This window comes from Dermacentor variabilis, chromosome 10 (genome assembly GCF_050947875.1).
Source record: "Dermacentor variabilis isolate Ectoservices chromosome 10, ASM5094787v1, whole genome shotgun sequence".
Lineage (NCBI taxonomy): Eukaryota > Metazoa > Arthropoda > Arachnida > Ixodida > Ixodidae > Dermacentor > Dermacentor variabilis.
In genome coordinates this window covers 19,009,780-19,028,674 of record NC_134577.1, presented here as the reverse complement: position 1 = coordinate 19,028,674, position 18,895 = coordinate 19,009,780, and the positions used below count along the sequence as shown (strand labels likewise).

The 18,895-nt window shown below is 46.0% G+C and overlaps 1 protein-coding gene across 2 annotated transcripts in view; it reads left to right on the top strand.

Moving 5' to 3' along the window:
* Positions 1 to 18,895, top strand: part of LOC142560058 (uncharacterized) — a 42,202-nt gene that overhangs the window by 13,590 nt on the left and 9,717 nt on the right. For both annotated transcript variants that reach the window (XM_075671834.1, XM_075671835.1), the window contains exons 9-12: positions 10,063 to 10,184; positions 12,150 to 12,199; positions 12,691 to 12,832; positions 13,644 to 13,826. In XM_075671834.1, coding sequence (XP_075527949.1) covers positions 10,063 to 10,184; positions 12,150 to 12,199; positions 12,691 to 12,832; positions 13,644 to 13,826 — 497 coding nt within the window. The remainder of the gene's footprint in view (positions 1 to 10,062; positions 10,185 to 12,149; positions 12,200 to 12,690; positions 12,833 to 13,643; positions 13,827 to 18,895) is intronic.

Genomic DNA, 18,895 nt, shown 5'->3' with positions numbered 1-18,895 from the left:
AGCAGCCCAATGCTTCAACCATTAGGCCACCAATGCTTTCTTTTTTCTTTATTGCATGGAATTATGAATAGTGTCAATTCAAAATTGTTACATTAAATTTGAACATACATGAGAAACAAATGCACACATGGTACGCAGTCCAATTAAAGTTGAAAATTCGGGCCAACAAACACAAGCGTCCAGAGGCGAAATCCATTCAGGTACGGGATCAAAGGTAGCAACCACACTACGCACTTGAGCGGCCTCTTCTCGAAAGACAGACCTTTTCGAGCGAGGTGGCTCGGCATGTCTGTCGATCACTCGGCTTCTATAATGAATGAAGTCCTAATAACATGAACAAATCATATGGTGTATTACTGGCTGTCTTTTTGAAAGGAAGGAACCGGATACCATAAGATGCATGAGGAAAGCCTTTTTTGGTGGTTCTTTGTAAAATGTCTCAAAAATGAAATGCGTCACGACAAAGTATAAAGCAATGTTCTGTTGTCTCGGGTTGATTACAAAGTCTTCAATTTGTATTCCAGAGTACATATAGTTCTTTTTCCGAAAGCCACGGTTTAACTGGCAGCTTGTGGAGGTGCGCAGCTTAAAGAAAAAATATTTCGCTCCTGACGTACTGCACATTCTGCGGACACGGCAAAGAACATCTTGACCAAATAGCGACAGATATCGCTTTCAGTACATAGGTTCAGGGAAAATGTTATGTATAAGTGCTACATTTAGCGACGTGCGATTAACGGTAAACAAACTTTCTAGAGTGAATCTGGTTTTTAGGAATGAAATGGTGTCGACAAGTTCCTTTAGGAAGCCCCATAACGGCAGTCCTTGCGCAAAGTTTGTCGTGACAAGAATGAACGCCACGAACGCTTTATTTTTACTTCCTTACTGCATGAAATTCTGAGTAATGACAATTACTTATTAGGCCACGAAAGCACGTATATCTTTGATCGTGCCAACAATGAGTAGCCTTTTCACAGGGTCAGCACGGGTTGATCAGGATGACGATTTCCATACTATGTTGGGGTCTTGTGATATGTTGCGCGACAACGACCGTATCCACGTCTGATGATGATGATGACTTTCATACTATGACACATAACCACAACAATTGGAATCGTCCAAGAAGCGTTTCCGCAAGTTGATTGGGATGATGATTTACATATACTGTGGTAAATGCCCACAACAGGCGATGGGCCATGTAGTGGTTCCGCGTTTCGATAATCATGATCGTGGTTTCCATATCATGGCCACACGGGCGACTGGCCGGGAAGTACGTGGTACACATCGCGCCATCGCGAACTAAGGCTTTGAAATGATCGCCGCGGATTAATGAGGATGATGATGGTAACTTCAGTACTATGGCACACACCCGCGCTGGGTGGGTTATCGGCCAGCCGGTAGTGTAAGATTTGTCGCATCGCATAGCACGGTGTGCGCCAGTTTGCTTTACGCCAAAAATGCAGGAACGAAACGGGTAAATTTACAGCATCTTTTTTTTGTTGTTAATCGCGTCGTGAAAGCTTCACTCCACATAGGTTACAACATATACGCTTATATCTGCATTTTTTTCTGAGCGTTTGCACGATGTAAGAACACATACGTACTCAGCGAGAAATGTTCCACATCGTCTTCTCTGTTTCCCTTGTGCTATTCCACTAGCACCGACGATGCCTTTGTACAGTGACAGGGATGTTTCGTATCCTTCCTCCGATGCTTGAGTTATTTTTCTGGTGGATGAATTCTATAAAAGCTGCGAAGTTTCATTTTCTAACTGTAATTGGTTCTTTATTGAAATAAGTATTTATGGCCTTGTCCAGCTGCCCTCGGCACCACCGACACAAAATTGCGATCGCTGCTTTGCCAGAACTGCCGTCTGGCTATCATGAAACTGCCTCCTCATTGTTAATTTCCGCAGAACTGATCGGCCCTAATTGTGTGTGCGTGCGTGTATCTTCCTCGGTGTCCTTTAATTTGTTTTTCCGGTCATGAGCATACTGAATTATTATTTCAAAGCAACGAACGACTTAAGAGGGCTATATAAAAGTACTGTAAACTTGCATAATTATAAGTTTGTGCGCTGAGAAGCGTACATAATTATGGTACAAGCAGAAGGCTATATGAGGCCGAACGTGGGAGGATCAGAAAAAAATTGGGGAAGAATGAATTTCGGGGTGTGACGTGCCAAAACCCCAATTTTATTATGGGGCATGGCGTAGTGAGGGGTCTCTGGATTAATTAAGACCACCAGGAGATCTTTATTGTGTCCCCAATACATGGGACACGGGCATTTACCATTTCACCCTCATCGGTACGCGGTCGCTGCGGCCGGGATATAATCGCGTGACCTGGTGCTTATCAGTGCAACACCATAGCCACTAAGCCAACGCGGTGGGTAAAATGGTAAACAATGCTAAGGAACACGTAACTAGCGATGGGACGAAGAACGATGGGCACAACTTAGGATTCAGAGATGGCCGGGCGGATTAAAGATCAAACTCCGTCGGATGATGGTCACGTGCGTCAATTTCAGACGCCGGTCTGTGTTTTAGTGTATTGGGGAAATGAGAAAAAAAAACGAAAGCGAAGAAAAGAGCACGAACCTCGTGCTATGCGGCGAAGCAGTGCCTGAGACGCCACGTGCGCGAGCATGGCTCAGAGGGAGACGGTAAGAGTGGCAGAGGCGTGTGGACGGAGAAGTTGGTGTCCAAGGCGTGGTAGCAGCGGCCAGCCGAGATTCCTGGTCCAAGGTCGCTTCCAGGCTCCAGCCTGGGTTCAGGCCTCACATCCAGCTCATCCCCGTAGACCATAGAGTTTCTCACTATAACACCTAGAGGGTAATCTGGTGCCACCGTCTATGGGAGTTTCTTAAGGGGGCACCGTTCCGTCATGGGAATGACGGCATATGTGTCTGCGAGGCTCGTGTAGGCTAGTGCTGTAAGAGGCTTCGTCCAAAACGTGGATATCGCTACGCAAATAACGCGCTCTCAAAGTAAAATCTTCATAAAATGTTTCCATTCACGCATATTACATCTTTACTCACCCACAATGCATGACCAAGCGAAGAAAAGCAAGAACAGACGACCAACTGTTTCAAAGCGAGCGCTAACCTTGTCGTCTGTCCTCTAACTTTAGCGGCCCGCTGATACTTCTTATGTAACATGTAGTCGTACACACAATAACAAGTTCTCATAGTTAAATAAAACATGTTTTTGCATAATAATAAAGCTAAAACAGCTTTTCACATGCTGTTTTAGTAGAAAGTGAATCATTGTGACAGACGGAACGGTACTTGCCAAGCGCGTCTTCAAGGTGTCCTGTCTCTACGAGAACGATGCCAATCCGAAGTCACAATATACCGTCATTCCCATGCATACCACAGCACAGCAGCGCCAGATTTCCATCTAGGTAGTGTAGTGAGAAACTCTATGCCGTAGAATGCAGTTGTCGAACAGCGTAACGGCGTCCAATCCGTGCTGACTTAGCGTCTACAACGCCGTGTCCAAGCGCCGAGGGTCAAGCAATTTCTTTCTCTATGGTCAAACGCCGAGGGAGGACTGCTAGGTGGCGTCGACTAGAGCGGTCAGCTCAGGATGGGCTTCCATCTCCTTTCGCCTTTTGAGAGTGATCTTTTGCTGTGACCTCAATTTCGAGGACTTCACGACGTTCAGCAAGCTGTGGAGACACTATGGATACCAAACTTTCCGGTGAGCACCTCGCCAAACCTTTGTGATGGGCCAAAACATGTGTGAAGTGTGAACGTTAACGGCGGCGGTGAGGCGGCGCCCGCTGGTGCGCGGAACGCGTCGGAGACGCGGCCGCGACAGATGGCGACGCTTACGCCGACTCCAGCCACGGAAGCGCCGAGAACGCCTACGACAACGTTTAACGAGGCAGCAGGCCCCGAGAAAACACCCAACGCGCAACTCACCTCCTCGGATGTGGACCGAGATGAGATGGAATACCAAGAAACCGCTAATGAGGATTGCATCGTCCTCCAGAGTAGCGAAGAAACTGGCGGACCCCATGGATGCCAAGACGACGACGGAGATTGGCAAACGGTTTTGACCGTGCGCCAAAAGAAGGCGCTCGCACGAGCGGGCAAAAAGGCCACTTTTTCCGAGGGTGGCTACGAATCATCGGGACCATCATCAAAGCCCTCAGTACAACCAGCGAATTAAAAAAAATCCAAGACAAGGCGGCTTCCACCACTGCCTAAGGACGACTTTAAAGTGATCGTGCGCCCTCACCAAGGTCTCCCTATCAGGGAACTCACGGCGCCCCAGATCGCAGAAGCAGTTATAAACGCCTGCCAAGGAAAAGTGAATGGAAACCAGTTCCTACTGAGATTGAAACCAGGATCAAACATTTTTATTATCTCAACCCCTACCGAAGAGGTGGCGGATATTGCAAGAAGAATTACAGGCCTCACCTTAAACGGTCGCCTGCACGCAGTGAGTGCGTACGCAACAGTAGGCGAATACACAAAGAAAGGAGTGATACATGGCATCGCTCCTCACACAAGCCCTGAAACCCTGCTAGCCAACCTACATCTTCGTACGCAAGGCGTCGATATACTACGAGCTAGGATGTTGGGTGAAACGAAAATAGCGGTAATTACCTTCTTTGGCCCCATCATAGCGCGATACGTCTATTATATGGGAGGGGAGCTTCCCTCCTTCCCATACAAGAATACCATACAATTCTGCAAGACTTGCAAGCAAACGGGTCACAGAACGAACGTCTGCCCGAACCCCCACCTGCCAGTATGTAACAAGTGCGGCACTCGGGAGCCACAACCAGACCACGACTGCAACCCTGTTTGCGCCACCTGCGGAGAAAAGCATCTCACGGGATCCAAGGAGTGTAAACGTCGTTTCAAGCTGCCACCACAGCGACCGCAGCCAAAATCATCAAACCGGATGGCCGGCAAAACGCCGGGCAAGACGATCAAGTCATCGTCACCAAAGCGGAGACGGTCTGACACAGACGATACGGACGATGACGACTGGCCTCCACTGCGGACTTAAGGGGACATTCCAACGGTGCAACCCCAAATTCGAAAATCAAGATCACAAGAACGACAGAAGAATCGAGACCAAGGGCTATCTGACCACTCCACCTCCAGACACCACCGATTGTCCTCCAGAATCCCCTACCCCATCCAGGACTTCAGTGGCAATGGGAGACTCGACCCAACATAAGGTGAGCTGGGCGGGAATGGCACGAGAAGGGGCTCCAATAACCGCCAACCCTGAGTACCAAAGAATCCTTTCTGAAAATCGTCAGCTTAAACAAACAGTAGAAGAACTTAAAATCGAGATGGCAACGCTGAAGGCACAGTTTCAGAATACCAAAATTGGGCAAGCTAAACCAGCACAAGGGGATAAACCTGCCGCCCAACAAACAACAATTAGCAACATTGAAAGAATGATAAATCAGGTAGTAGAACAAATTCAGGCTCTGCAAACGTTTCAACAGCAATTATTTGCTGAGGTGCAGAACCACAACGCCTATGTGGACGAACAAATGTCTAAACTGCAGCAAACATCACGCAAAAGAGCCAGCAGTAACCCCGGAACACCGACGGCGAGAAAGGTAAAAAACGGAGCTATTTCCGATTCGTCTGATACCGAAATCGTAGCTGACCATGGCCAGTAGAACAACCCGAACCACGGACACCGCTGAGATATGGCAATGGAACTGCAGCTCTTTTCAGAAAAGAGCGGCAGCGCTACAAGCTTATTTAAACGCCGCCATTATTCAACCGGACGTCATCTGTCTTCAGGAAGTTGGAAAGGGAGTAGTTAAGCTTAGAGACTACTACACTTTTCAAACTCCCATGTATCCTAGAGTGGCGACGCTGGCGCACAAGAATATTGCGGCCAGTGACCACTATTATCCCCAATGCTCAACGGAGCACCAATTGATCGAATTACACACTACCAAAAGGAGTAAAACCCAAACGTTTATTGGCAACGTGTACAGCCCATCGAAAGAACGGCAGACTTCGTTTCCCGAGATGCTTGAATGGGCACTTGGACATCTGGAAAAAAAAGACAGGTTTATTTTAGTCGGGACTGTTAATGCTCCCCACACCAATGGGGGTTATAGGACAAATACAAAAAATGGCAGAAACCTAGTAGAAGCAGTAGAGAAATATAACATGCAACTAGAGACCTTACCCCTCGCCCCCACGAGACTTGGAAATAGCGTCTGCGGAGGCACATACCCAGACCTCACCTTTACATTTAACGTAAAAAAGGGACAGTGGAGGAACCTGGGTGAAAATCTGGGAAGTGACCATTATATTATTAGTTACTCCACTACGACTCGCAAATTAACAAAGCCTTTCAGAAACGCGAGACTTACAGACTGGACTGCACATAGACATTACCCGACCCCTCAGCATCCAATAGATACAATAGAAGAATGGGTAGACGAAATGATGCAAGCATACCAAACTAACACAAAGGACGTCGCGCTAAGCGAAAAAACACCGGTAGTGGATCCCCACCTCGTCCATATGTGGGAAGGCAGGGGAAGTCTTACTAAACGGTGGAAGAGACAGCGCTTAAACAGAAAGCTCAGAGCTAGAATAGAACAACTGACAGAACAAGAAAATGAGTACGCTAGGGAACTACAAGCGAACAACTGGATACAATTTTGTGACTCGTTACGAGGAACGCTCTCAACAACCAAGACATGGGCAATTTTACGGAGCATGCTTGATCCATACAATACAAGAACAGTCACTACTAGAGCATTACGCATATTGGTAGGAGAATTTAAGGGGGATGACGCATCCTTGATTCAAACCCTGGCAGACAGATACATCGGGACAGGAGGAGATAGCATCGATAAGATAGATAACAAAGGCGTGGACAAACCCAAGCTTGATGCACCCATAACGAAACAAGAAGTATATGCCGCCGCTCTAGCATTAAAACGTAACTCAGCCCCAGGCGAGGACGGCATCACGAATGCTATGTTAAGAAATATGAGGGATCAGCAACTGGAACGCCTAACCCGGTGCTTTAATGAGAAAATCTGGGAAACTGGAGAGCTTCCTAACCAATGGAAAGAAGCGACCATCATCTTAATACCTAAACCGGGGAAAGCAAGAACATTGCAAAATCTCAGGCCAGTATCTCAAACCTCCTGCTTCGGCAAACTTTTCGAAAAGATCCTTCATATCAGGCTTACCAGCTATATCGAAGGGCATGAACTTCTCTCGCACAACATGTACGGCTTCAGACAACATCTTTCTACGCAAGACATATTCGTAAGGCTACGAGATGACGTGCTGCAAAATATCCCTACAGGGGGAGAGCGCATCATAGCAGCGCTTGACTTAAAAAGCGCTTTTGATACGGTCTCCCATACCCTCATACTTGAAGAGCTCGAAAGAATGGGCTGTGGAATTAAGATCCACAATTGCATCTGCTCTTTCCTTACTGAACGTAAAGCCACAGTAGGTACGGAAAATATTCGATCTTCCAAACTTCCAATGCCTAACAAGAGGCACACCACAGGGTGCCATCCTCTCACCACTTCTATGTAATGTCGCAATGAACCGCTTGGCACGACAACAAGAGAAAATTAACGACCTCAACTTCGCGTTTTACGCAGACGACATCACCTTATGGGGGGGGGCTTGCAGAGGCTCGTTAGGGCAAAAAGAACAAACTATCCAGGAGGCTATCGACTCGGTGAAGGACTTCGCAGAACAAAATGGTATGCAATGCGCTCCGGAAAAATCTGTGTTTATCCGGATCCACGGGCGTAATTACAGAAACAAACCGAGCATCCACCTAACTATGGGTGACCAGACGTTACCAGAAAGAAATATGATCAGAATACTAGGACTATGGTTAAAAAGCAACAAAAGAGCCACTCACACCATTGCGACTCTAAAGTCAAGCACGAGGAGCATCGCTAGACTAATAAACAGAATTACAAAGAGAAGTAAAGGGCTCCACGAAAACGAAACCATAACACTAGTCCAGGCTTTTATTCTTAGCAGAATAACATACGGACTACCATATGAAGAGCTAACCCCGTTGGAAATCAAAGAAATCGACCTACTAATACGTGGCGCGTATAAGGCAGCGCTTAGGCTTCCTAAGAATGCGGCAAACGAGAGGATGCAAGCTCTAGGCATATACAGCTCATTTGAATAGTTAAGAGCAGCCGTTCTTAGGACACAAAGAGAACGACTATGCCTCACAAGCACAGGTAGAAATGTTCTGTCGCGTTTAGGCTGCCCATTGCGACCGCAGTACTCCAAGGAACAAACGACCCCAATGCCGGATCCAATACGCGAGCGCATAGTGGTCTCCCCAATCCCACGCATCATGAACAAAACTTATCACACAGCGAGAAGACAAGCGAGAGCTAAACATCTTCAGAAAACCTTCGGCAGTAATCAAGACGTAATGTATACTGATGCAGCTAGATTTAGCAAAGGACATGTAATAGTGGCAGTTCAACCCACACGCCACGGAACACTTCACACATCAGCCTCGATACGCACTAGGTGCACTGCAACAGTGGAAGCAGCGTCGATTACTCTCGCTATCGCATACAAGGAAAAGCAAAACAGCTCAGATTTAATAATGTCCGACTCACAAGCGGCATGCAGAATGTATCTACAAGGCAACATACCACAAGTCGCCCTTAAGATCATAGGCGACACATTGAAAGAAGATCATGCAATTTTATGGTGTCCTGGCCACGAGGGTATCTCGGGAAACGAACAGGCACACACTCTAGCTCGAGGCTTTACTAACCGAGCTGGAGATACGAACAACGATGAAAAAGACGATCGCCTACTGGTCCGCGATATACTGGAGCACCAGCGAAGAACCCGGCAACAGTGCGCCCCATTACACAAACTACTCAATGTAGAGGAGGCGCAGAAATATAGAAGAATACAGACGCATACCTACCCACATTTCGGTAGATACCATAAAATAAACCCCACCTTGTACACTAACTCTTGCCCGTGGTGCGGGTCATGGCCTTCATTGCCTCACGTAACATGGGAGTGCGCCAAAAGACCTCATGCCATTAATTCACCTTTGGTATTCACCTTACTAAGGGAGCCCTGGGAGGCCATCGTCGCTCTTGCTGACCTCGAGGCCCAGAATGGCTTCTTGGACCAAGCTGGGCGGGTCGCGATGGTCACTGGAGTCTTGGAATAGGGACCCACCCTGCACCGCTCTCTTCCGCCATTTTTTTGCCTCATCAATAAATGTTTATTCCTCCTCCTCCTCCTCAAATGCCGATAGGGCATCCAACCGTTGCCTTTGTGCGCCAAGTTCGACGTTACACTGGCGTCGGCTATCTCCGCTTGCATCTGAGCCCATCTCACAAAGTATGTACATTGCCCTGCAAACCGCTGAAACATCTCTATATGCAAACGTGCTGCTGTTTTTGAACTTTCGCCTTGCATTCTGTTTATGCATGTTGTGTTTTTGTTTGTTCCATTTATCACTTTTATTATGTTCTGCTATTACACGTGTGCTTGCTCGTCTAAATCTACCCCGTTATTCATATGTTTTTCATTACCTTTGATCCTGGAAGGAGCATTGTAAAGATGAAGCACGCACGAGTTTGTGACAGTGACAGTCTGGTTAAGATTAAGAGAAAGAAGTGGAGTTTTGTAGTTCACTCAATGCGTAGAACATATGACGTATTAATGTAATCGTCTATGAGGGCAGAACAGTTTTTGCAGTAATAAAAGGAATACTAGGAGAAGGAAACGCAGTTCATGGCAGCAAAGTAATAGATGCAGTTAGGGAGACGGGATTATATCTGCCGGCAGTGAGGGGTTGAACAGACGCAAGATCTACGTCAACTTTGAGAGCTATACGAAATTTGTCTTGAAGAGAATTTAAGTCTGTAGATGATCACGTTAATTGTCGGTTTAGAACCACTGACTCGCAGGCAGACGTCCTAAGGTTCTTACTTTTAGATGACAGCAGCTTAGGAGACAGTGACAGCTCCTACGCTATGATTAACGCTTCTGATGTCGGCGTAAACAAAAAAAAATGCGTGCAGAACCAGCAACTGCAGTCGGAGGAGGCAGACAAGTTGCTTAAGGGTTTTAGCAACTTCACTGCAAGAACGAACGCCCAGGACGACCAGCCGGGACATTGGGACGTGGCACTGCTGCTCACGGGGTAAGTTTATTTCTTTTTCTTTACGTCAACCTTGTATTTATGTCATTTTCTTTTGTCACTTGCAAGTAATCGGTATATTTTGCGGCATTGTACCTTTTTCTACATCTTGCTTTGAGTTTGCTGCTCGCTGAAAGGGCGTCACAGTTTGCCCTGTAGCCGAATGTGCCTGCTAAACTAGTTTTGTAAGCTGAAACATGTGCGAAATTCTGAAAGGGCGCTTTTCATTCTATTTCGTTTCATTTTCACTTCGGCTCATTTTCTGTTACAGACAAGGTCTGACTGCGGAAGAAAGCGAAGCAAAAGCTAAAGGCTATGAAGCAGCATTTGGGTACGGGCTAGTTGGTATTCCATTGCAAACTTGACTTGCAACGCGTGCATAGACAAAAGGATCGAAAGAATGACAAAGACAAGCGCTGATTTCCAACTATTTTTTTTATTTCGCATAACAAGCATATGTAACCAAGACACCAAGATGAAAACGCCCCCTCCAATACACAAAGCCAGCATGAGTATGCATTCAAAATTGAAACGAACCATAACCGCCTCTGTAATACGAACGAGAGCGCAGGGGAGATCTCAAGAATGCAAGTTCTTTATCTGTTAATGCAATTGACATCTGACTAACCAAGTCACCCTCGGCGATCGCTGCTGCTTCAATGATAAGTCTAGTGTTTTCATTGGGATGCCTAGCTAAGACACCGGTCTTTTCAATGAACGGAATGCAGCCGCATTGTGCGCAATGAACACATAGAAACCCTTCCGACCCTTTGCGCACTTTATTGCTATGTTCTTGCAGTCTAACGTTTAGAAACATTCCTGGCAGCCCTAATGGAAATTAGGCGTCCTAATGAACAGACTAGAATTATCATTGAAGCAGCAGTTATCGCTGAGGGTGACTCGGTTAGCAAACCGTCAATTGCATTAACAGATAACGGATTTGCTTTCTTGAGATCGCACATGCGCTTTCGTTCGTCTTAAGGAGGCGGTTATGGTTCGTTTGAATTTTGAATGCGTACTTTTTCTGGCTTCGTGTATTTGAGGGGGCGTTCTTGTCTCGGTGTCTTGGTTATGTATGCTTTTTATGCGAAATAAACATTCAGTTGGAATTCAGCGCTTGTCTTCGTCGTTCTTTCGGTCCTTTTGTCGATGTGCTGACTGTAAGTCAAGTTTGCAAAGGATATGAGCCTGTCAGACGCCTTTGGTCATCCACTCATTGAATAGAACACAAAATGGCCAGAACCACAACACAAGCAAGCCACCCAGTTTGACATATATTGTGTTTGATAAACGCGGGAGGATGGACCTTGCGCTTGTATAAGAGCAAACAGAGCCTGTACGCACTGTCTGGGGTCATCACTTCTGCCGCAATTCATTCATAATTCTTCCCTCTCCAACCTTTGCACAGTGACGCTTGCGTGGCGTCGACCAACTTGTGCGGGGTAACTTCATTACGAGATGAATTCTGATTGATGAAATTCGCTTGTCCCCTGTTTCCCACCGAGGGTCAAAGAATTTAAATTAAAGCAATGTTTAGAACACCGAAGTTAACTCTACTATAGAATATTTCTTGATAGCCTCGCATCATTGCAAGTGCAGCTTTCGAAATATATTGTCATTTCTCCTACGAGACATTTCAAACAATGGCGACAGCAGTGACATTGCAAGGTCGTAGCAAGAAAGCCACATCAAGGCTTGACAAAGACTTGTATCTCGTTCGCGACTTTTGTGTCTCAATTTTTCAGCTCTGAAGGACAACAGCTTGGAGATGACTGGATGGTTTATGTGCAGTCACGCTAGTTCTCGCGTCTGTACAAACAGAAACCGCACTTGCCCATTCGCAATTTCTCTGCTAATGTTAGCAGCCGCAACATCTCCGAGGTTCATCTCCGAGAGACGCTACAAATGAAGCGACACATGAACAAGAGAAAGTTGATCGCTAAAACCCACCATGCCCCTTTCTTTCAGGAAGGACATGCACGCAGCGACAGATGGGAAGAAAGATACAAGCGTGTTAGGTGAGTCGTGTTGAAGACACCATCGCTTACATATTCCTTTTCAATGTTGTTGGCATTAGTGTTTCTTAAAATATTCATGTTGTGCACTCATCGGAGCAATGTCGGCATAAGGACGGCTAACTTGCACTCCTTTATCTCGCCACACAGCTGTGCATCTTTGGCCGCGTCTGCTCCACTTTTGCCAAAAAGTGCCTTTTTGCTAGAAAGAAACTGAGCGTAGTACAAAACTTACCTGTCACCCTGGCGTACTTGCGAAGTACTCAAGACTACCTTTAATAAAGCGCGTCCTTCATTGGTTGACCTTCCGAATAAGAAAAGAAAGTAAGAATACGCTGGCTGAGACTGACCATCACCCTGTTTGTTTTCACTCTGTTCATACTGTTCTTGTATGTTTCGAACTAGTGTTTAGTAAACAAGGTTCCGGCCACGAGATACGCTTCAAAAAAGAAGTATTTATTTGAAGTTGGGGATCCTCTCGGTCCTTTGTGCAGGAAAGGCCTACTTAGGTGGCGTCTGTACCCGGGATTATGGCAACGTCGTTGTGGAGTTTGGATCGACCAACCCGAAACGAAGGCCGATGACCACATTCGGCCTGCAGACGAGTGATGTGGCCGCTCACGAACTGGCACACAGGCAAGAGATCGCCGAAGCTTTTTGTGTAAAACAGAAAGAGAAAATAGGCATCTAATTGAAAGTAGAGCCACCTGGTTTGGAGCGCTTAGTAAAGTTGGGATCGAAGGAAACAAAAGAATGTAATCACGTAACCTTGCGTATATTTTGTGCTGACTGTCGTTTGCAAGAAGGCTTAAGGCTTGTGTGAGCTTTAACTTATCTATTTTGTGTTCCTCTGTCTCTTTCTCCTGGTTTCTTCGCGCTAGAGCATTTGTGTGTGCGTGTGCGTGTGAAATGTGAACCAACTCCTCTATAATATGAGTTTGCTCTGACTCCCAACAAGTTCAATACCAAAAGATTTCTTTCAAGGTTCGGTACGGCTGTTAGCTCTCTCTCTCTTCTCTCTCTCTCTCTCTCTGAAACACAACAAACGCCGAAAAGATCGACTATATGGGTACCTAACAAGGCTGTCTTTTCGTTTTCACCCGCAGTGAACGTAAATTGAAATTCCAACAGTAAAAAATTGTTAAGAACGCCTGTTACGCGCAATTACATGGACGTACAACGTGTAATTGCTCAGTAGCCGGTTTTTTAGGCGTGGCGAAGTTATGAGTGTGCGTTTTGGAGTCCGAAAAGCCACTGTCACAAATTCAGGTGAAGCTGGAAATATAACGACGCACTGGAGTAGTTTCGGAATTGTTCGCGTTTGAATTTGTACTGATGCTACCCTGAGCTTAGCTCCAGAGGCACACTGCTCTTCCTGTAAACGCTGCGGCGAACATCGCCAAGCGCTTCCGTCACGTGTTTCACCATATTTATGGACGCGTCGCAGCCTGGGCGTGCACCACGACGGTCCGCCGGAAAACGACGGCTGCTCGCTGGACCGCTACCTGATGGGTCCGTGGCGCACCTCCAACACGACCACCTGGTGGTCCCCGTGTAGTCTCCAGGTGCTCACCAAGCTGCACGAGAACGCCAAGATGGCCTGCCTCAAGAAGGCACCCTCTGTTAAAACGTAAGCTTTGCACTTACTCCTGCGCACAAACACACTTAATGTCATACTGTATAACGGCTCGAAGCTACAGTGCTGTATAACGGGACCCCTTCATAATGGGATTGCGTGTCTGCTGCCCGCTATTTACCCTGTCATTTCACTCGCCTTCTTGCATACGAGGATGGTCTTTCCCTGAGCTCGCTGGACGCCATGCAGATTGCAAAAACAAAAAAGCATGAGGTTTTCGGCAACAGACACTGACATTCGCAGCAGAGCATGCAGAAAATGCACGACACACCGCTGTCAAAGCATAACGGTTCGGCAAAGTCTCGCTTGGGGGAAACGGGGCTGTTAACAAATCCAGCGTTTCTGTCACAGAATGAGGGCAACGGGACGGGCTAGTTGGTTCGAGTTGAAAGGATATTTTCTGTTAGCGGAAACAAGGGAACACGTAGGCTGAGAAATAAACGACCGTACAACCGCGAGACTATCAATTAGCGGTTTACTCCTAGAAAAGGCAAAGTGCATGCAGGTGCTTGCGAGAGAACAAGAACTCATAATTGGAAGTCAGCCACTAGAATCTGTGCAAGAGCGCGTCTAACTAGGTCAGTCAGCGACAGGTAACCCTGTTCATGAGATAAATGACAGAACAACCGCGAGACTATGAATTAGCGGTTTACTTCCAGAAAGGGCAAAGTGTATGTACTTGCAAGACAACAAGAGCTCATGATTGGAAGTCAGTCTTTAGAACCTGCGCAATATCACGTTTATCTAGGTCGTTTACCGAGAGGTGGATCTGATCATGAGAAGAAAAATTACAGAAGAATAAAAAGGGATTGGAGCGGGGATGGCGGAGAATACGAAATCATTACCAGTAACCTACTGCTATCCTTGAAAAGCGTACAATCATTGCATTCTACCGCTACTAATATATGGGGCAGAAACGAGGAAGTTAACAAAGAAGCTTGAGATGAAGTTAACTGCCGCGCAACTAGTGAAGGAACGAAAGATGTTATGCGTAATGTTAAGAGACAGGAACACAGCTGTGTGGATTAGAGAGAAAACGTGGGTAGCCGGCATTTAATTAAGAAGAAAAAAATTGTCTCAGCAGGCCATGTGATGCGTAGGACAGATAACCGGTGCTCTATTCAAGTTGCAGAATGGATGTCATAGAAAGGGAAGTGAATTCGAGGACGACAGAGAAATAGGTGGTGCGATGAAATTATGAAACTTGCATGCATAACATGGAATCAGCTAGCGCAAGAAAGGGGTATGTGGAGATCACTGGTAGAGGCTTTCAATCTTCAGTGGACATGAAATTAAGATGATGATGAGGATAATGGTAATGATGGGGTGGTGGGGTGGTGGTGGTGATGATGATGATGAACATGATGACGGGCCTAAAGACGACTGATAAATACAATATAGGCTATTTACGCATGCGCATACGTGTCATCGTGTTTTTCTCAAGCCACCCCACCAAAAAATGTGCCTACGTTTGCAGGGTTCAGTGCACTGAAGTAAAACAAATAATTGGTATTCATTTCAATACAACTTCAACATTTACTTTACAGGAGAAATATTTACCATTATGCAAAAAAGAGGGGAGGCATGCACGCAGTACACAAGAGTAGAGAAGTGGACAACACGAACGCCGTGTTGTTCGTAACTGAGCATGCGTTGGTGGGCTGCTTGGTTAAGAATGATTACAAAGACGGCGCCGTCTTTGTAATAGTGTTATTCGTGTTGTTCACTTCTCTACTCTTGTGTCCTGTCTGCACGCCTCACCTCTTTTTTGCGTGATGAATCCTTACCAACTAGATCAGCTTCCTGTCGTTCTAAACATTTACCATTACGACATCAAACAACGATCTCGCAAAAGGAAATTTTGATGTCCAGTATTTCATGTCTAGTATACGCTCTATAGTCGCTCGAATACTCATGACATTTCGCCTAAGTGTGAGCGAAACCTTCCCGTATACTACTGCGTACCGCTTTCTGTATGTTACCGCACAACACAGTGCAATATGTCTAAAGGCCGCTAAGGCTTCACTGCCGCTGCTGTAGACCAGAATTATTTGCAGCTGTAGGTGTCAGCCACCTTTAGTCACAGATCAGGCAGAACGAACGACTTGGATTGCTCTTAGTTCGTTCTCATGGCAATCTTGCCGCCAACGTCCGCCCGCCATCAATGCAGGCTGTGCTAACAGATAGTGACTGGGGTCGAAATTATGTATGCTTGCTCTAAACGCGGGTGCCAGAGTATATATATATATATATATATATATATATATATATAGGCCGCCATTGGAATCTGAACCTGGCAAAGTTTAACGTTAGAACGCTATCTAGCGAGGCGAGTCTAGCAGTGTTATTGGAGGAATTAGAGGGTAGTAAATGGGATATAATAGGGCTCAGTGAGGTTAGGAGGACAAAAGAAGCATATACAGTGCTAAAAAGCGGGCATGTACTGTGTTACCGGGGCTTAGCAGAGAGACGAGAACTAGGATTCCGATTCCTGATTAATAAGGAAATAGCTGGTAACATACAGGAATTCTATAGCATTAACGAGAGGGTGGCAGGTCTTGTTGTGAAGCTTAATAAGAGGTACAAATTGAAGGTGGTACAAGTCTATGCCCCTACATGCAGTCATGATGACCAGGAAGTCGAAAGCTTTTATGAAGACGTGGAATCGGCGATGGGTAAAGTCAAAACAAAATACACTGTACTGATGGGCGACTTCAATGCCAGGGTAGGCAAGAAGCAGGCTGGAGACAAGTCAGTGGGGGAATATGGCATAGGCTCTAGGAATAGCAGAGGAGAATTATTAGTAGAGTTTGCAGAACAGAATAATATGCGGATAATGAACACCTTTTTCCGCAAGCGGGTCAGTCGAAACTGGACGTGGAGGAGCCCGAATGGTTAGACTAGAAATGAAATCGACTTCATACTCTGCGCGAACCCTGGCATCATACAAGATGTAGACGTGCTCGGCAAGGTACGCTGCAGTGACCATAGAATGGTAAGAACTCGAATTAGCCTAGACTTGAGGAGGGAACGGAAGAAACTGGTACACAAGAAGCCAATCAATGAGTTAGCGGTAAGAGGGAAACTAGAGGAATTCCGGATCAAGCTACAGAACAGGTACTCGGCTTTAACTCAGGAAGAGGACCTTAGTGTTGCAGCAATGCACGACAATCTCATGGGCATCATTAAGGAGTGCGCAATAGAAGTCGGTGGTAACGCCGTTAGACAGGAAACCAGTAAGCTATCGCAGGAGACGAAAGATCTGATCAAGAAACGCCAATGTATGAAAGCCTCTAACCCTACAGCTAGAATAGAACTGGCAGAACTTTCTAAGTTAATCAACAAGCGTAAGACAGCGGACATCAGAAACTATAATATGGATAGAATTGAACAGGCTCTCAGGAACGGAGGAAGCCTAAAAACAGTGAAGAAGAAACTAGGAATAGGCAAGAATCAGACGTGTGCGTTAAGAGACAAAGCCGGCAATATCGTTACCAATATGGATGAGATAGTTCAAGTGGCTGAGGAGTTCTATAGAGATTTATACAGTACCAGTGGTACCCACGACGATAGTGGAAGAGAGAATAGCCTAGAGGAATTCGAAATCCCACAGGTAACGCCAGAAGTAGTAAAGAAAGCCTTAGGAGCTATGCAAAGGGGGAAGGCATCTGGGGAGGATCAGGTAACAGCAAATTTGTTGAAGGATGGTGGTCAGATTGTTCTAGAGAAACTGGCCACCCTGTATACGCAATGCCTCATAACCTTGAGCGTACCAGAATCTTGGAAGAACGCTAACATAATCCTAATCCATAAGAAAGGGGACGCCAAAGGCTTGAAAAATTATAAGACCGATCAGCTTACTGTCCGTTGCCTACAAAGTATTTACTAAGGTAATCGCAAATAGAATCAGGAACACCTTAGACTTCTGTCAACCAAAGGACCAGGCAGGATTCCGTAAAGGCTACTCAACAATAGACCATATTCACACTGTCAATCAAGTGATAGAGAAATGTGCAGAATATAACCAACCCTTATATATAGCTTTCATTGATTACGAGAAAGCGTTTGATTCAGTCGAAACCTCAGCAGTCATGGAGGCATTACGGAATCAGGGTGTAGATGAGCCATATGTAAAAATACTGGAAGATATCTATAGCGGCTCCACAGCCACCGTAGTCCTCCACAAAGAAAGTAACAAAATCCCTATAAAGAAAGGCGTCAGACAGGGAGATACGATATCTCCAATGCTATTCACAGCATGTTTACAGGAGGTATTCAGAGGCCTGGAGTTGGAAGAATTGGGGATAAAAGTTGATGGAGAATACCTTAGCAACTTGCGATTCGCTGATGATATTGCCTTGCTTAGTAACTCAGGAGACCAATTGCAATGCATGCTCACTGACCTGGAGAGGCAAAGCAGAAGGGTGGGTCTGAAAATTAATTTGCAGAAAACTAAAGTATTGTTTAACAGTCTCGGAAGAGAACAGCAGTTTACGATAGGTAGCGAAGCACTGGAAGTGGTAAGGGAATACATCTACTTAGGGCAGGTAGTGACCACGGATCCGGATCATGAGACTGAAATAACCAGAAGAATAAGAATGGGCTGGGGTGAGTTGGGCAGGCATTCTCAAATCATGAACAGCAGGTTGCCACTATCACTCAAAAGGAAAGTGTATAACAGCTGTGTGTTACCAGTACTCACATATGGGGCAGAAACCTGGAGGCTTACGAAAAGGGTTCTGCTGAAATTGAGGACGACGCAACGAGCTATGGAAAGAAGAATGATGGGTGTAACGTTAAGGGATAAGAAAAGAGCAGATTGGGTGAGGCAACAAACGCGGGTAAACGACATCTTAGTTGAAATCAAGAAAAAGAAATGGGCATGGGCAGGACATGTAATGAGGAGGGAAGATAACCGATGGTCATTAAGGGTTACGGACTGGATTCCAAGGGAAGGGAAGCGTAGCAGGGGGCGGCAGAAAGTTAGGTGGGCGGATGAAATTAAGATGTTTGCAGGGACAACATGGCCACAATTAGTCCATGACCGGCGTAGTTGGAGAAGT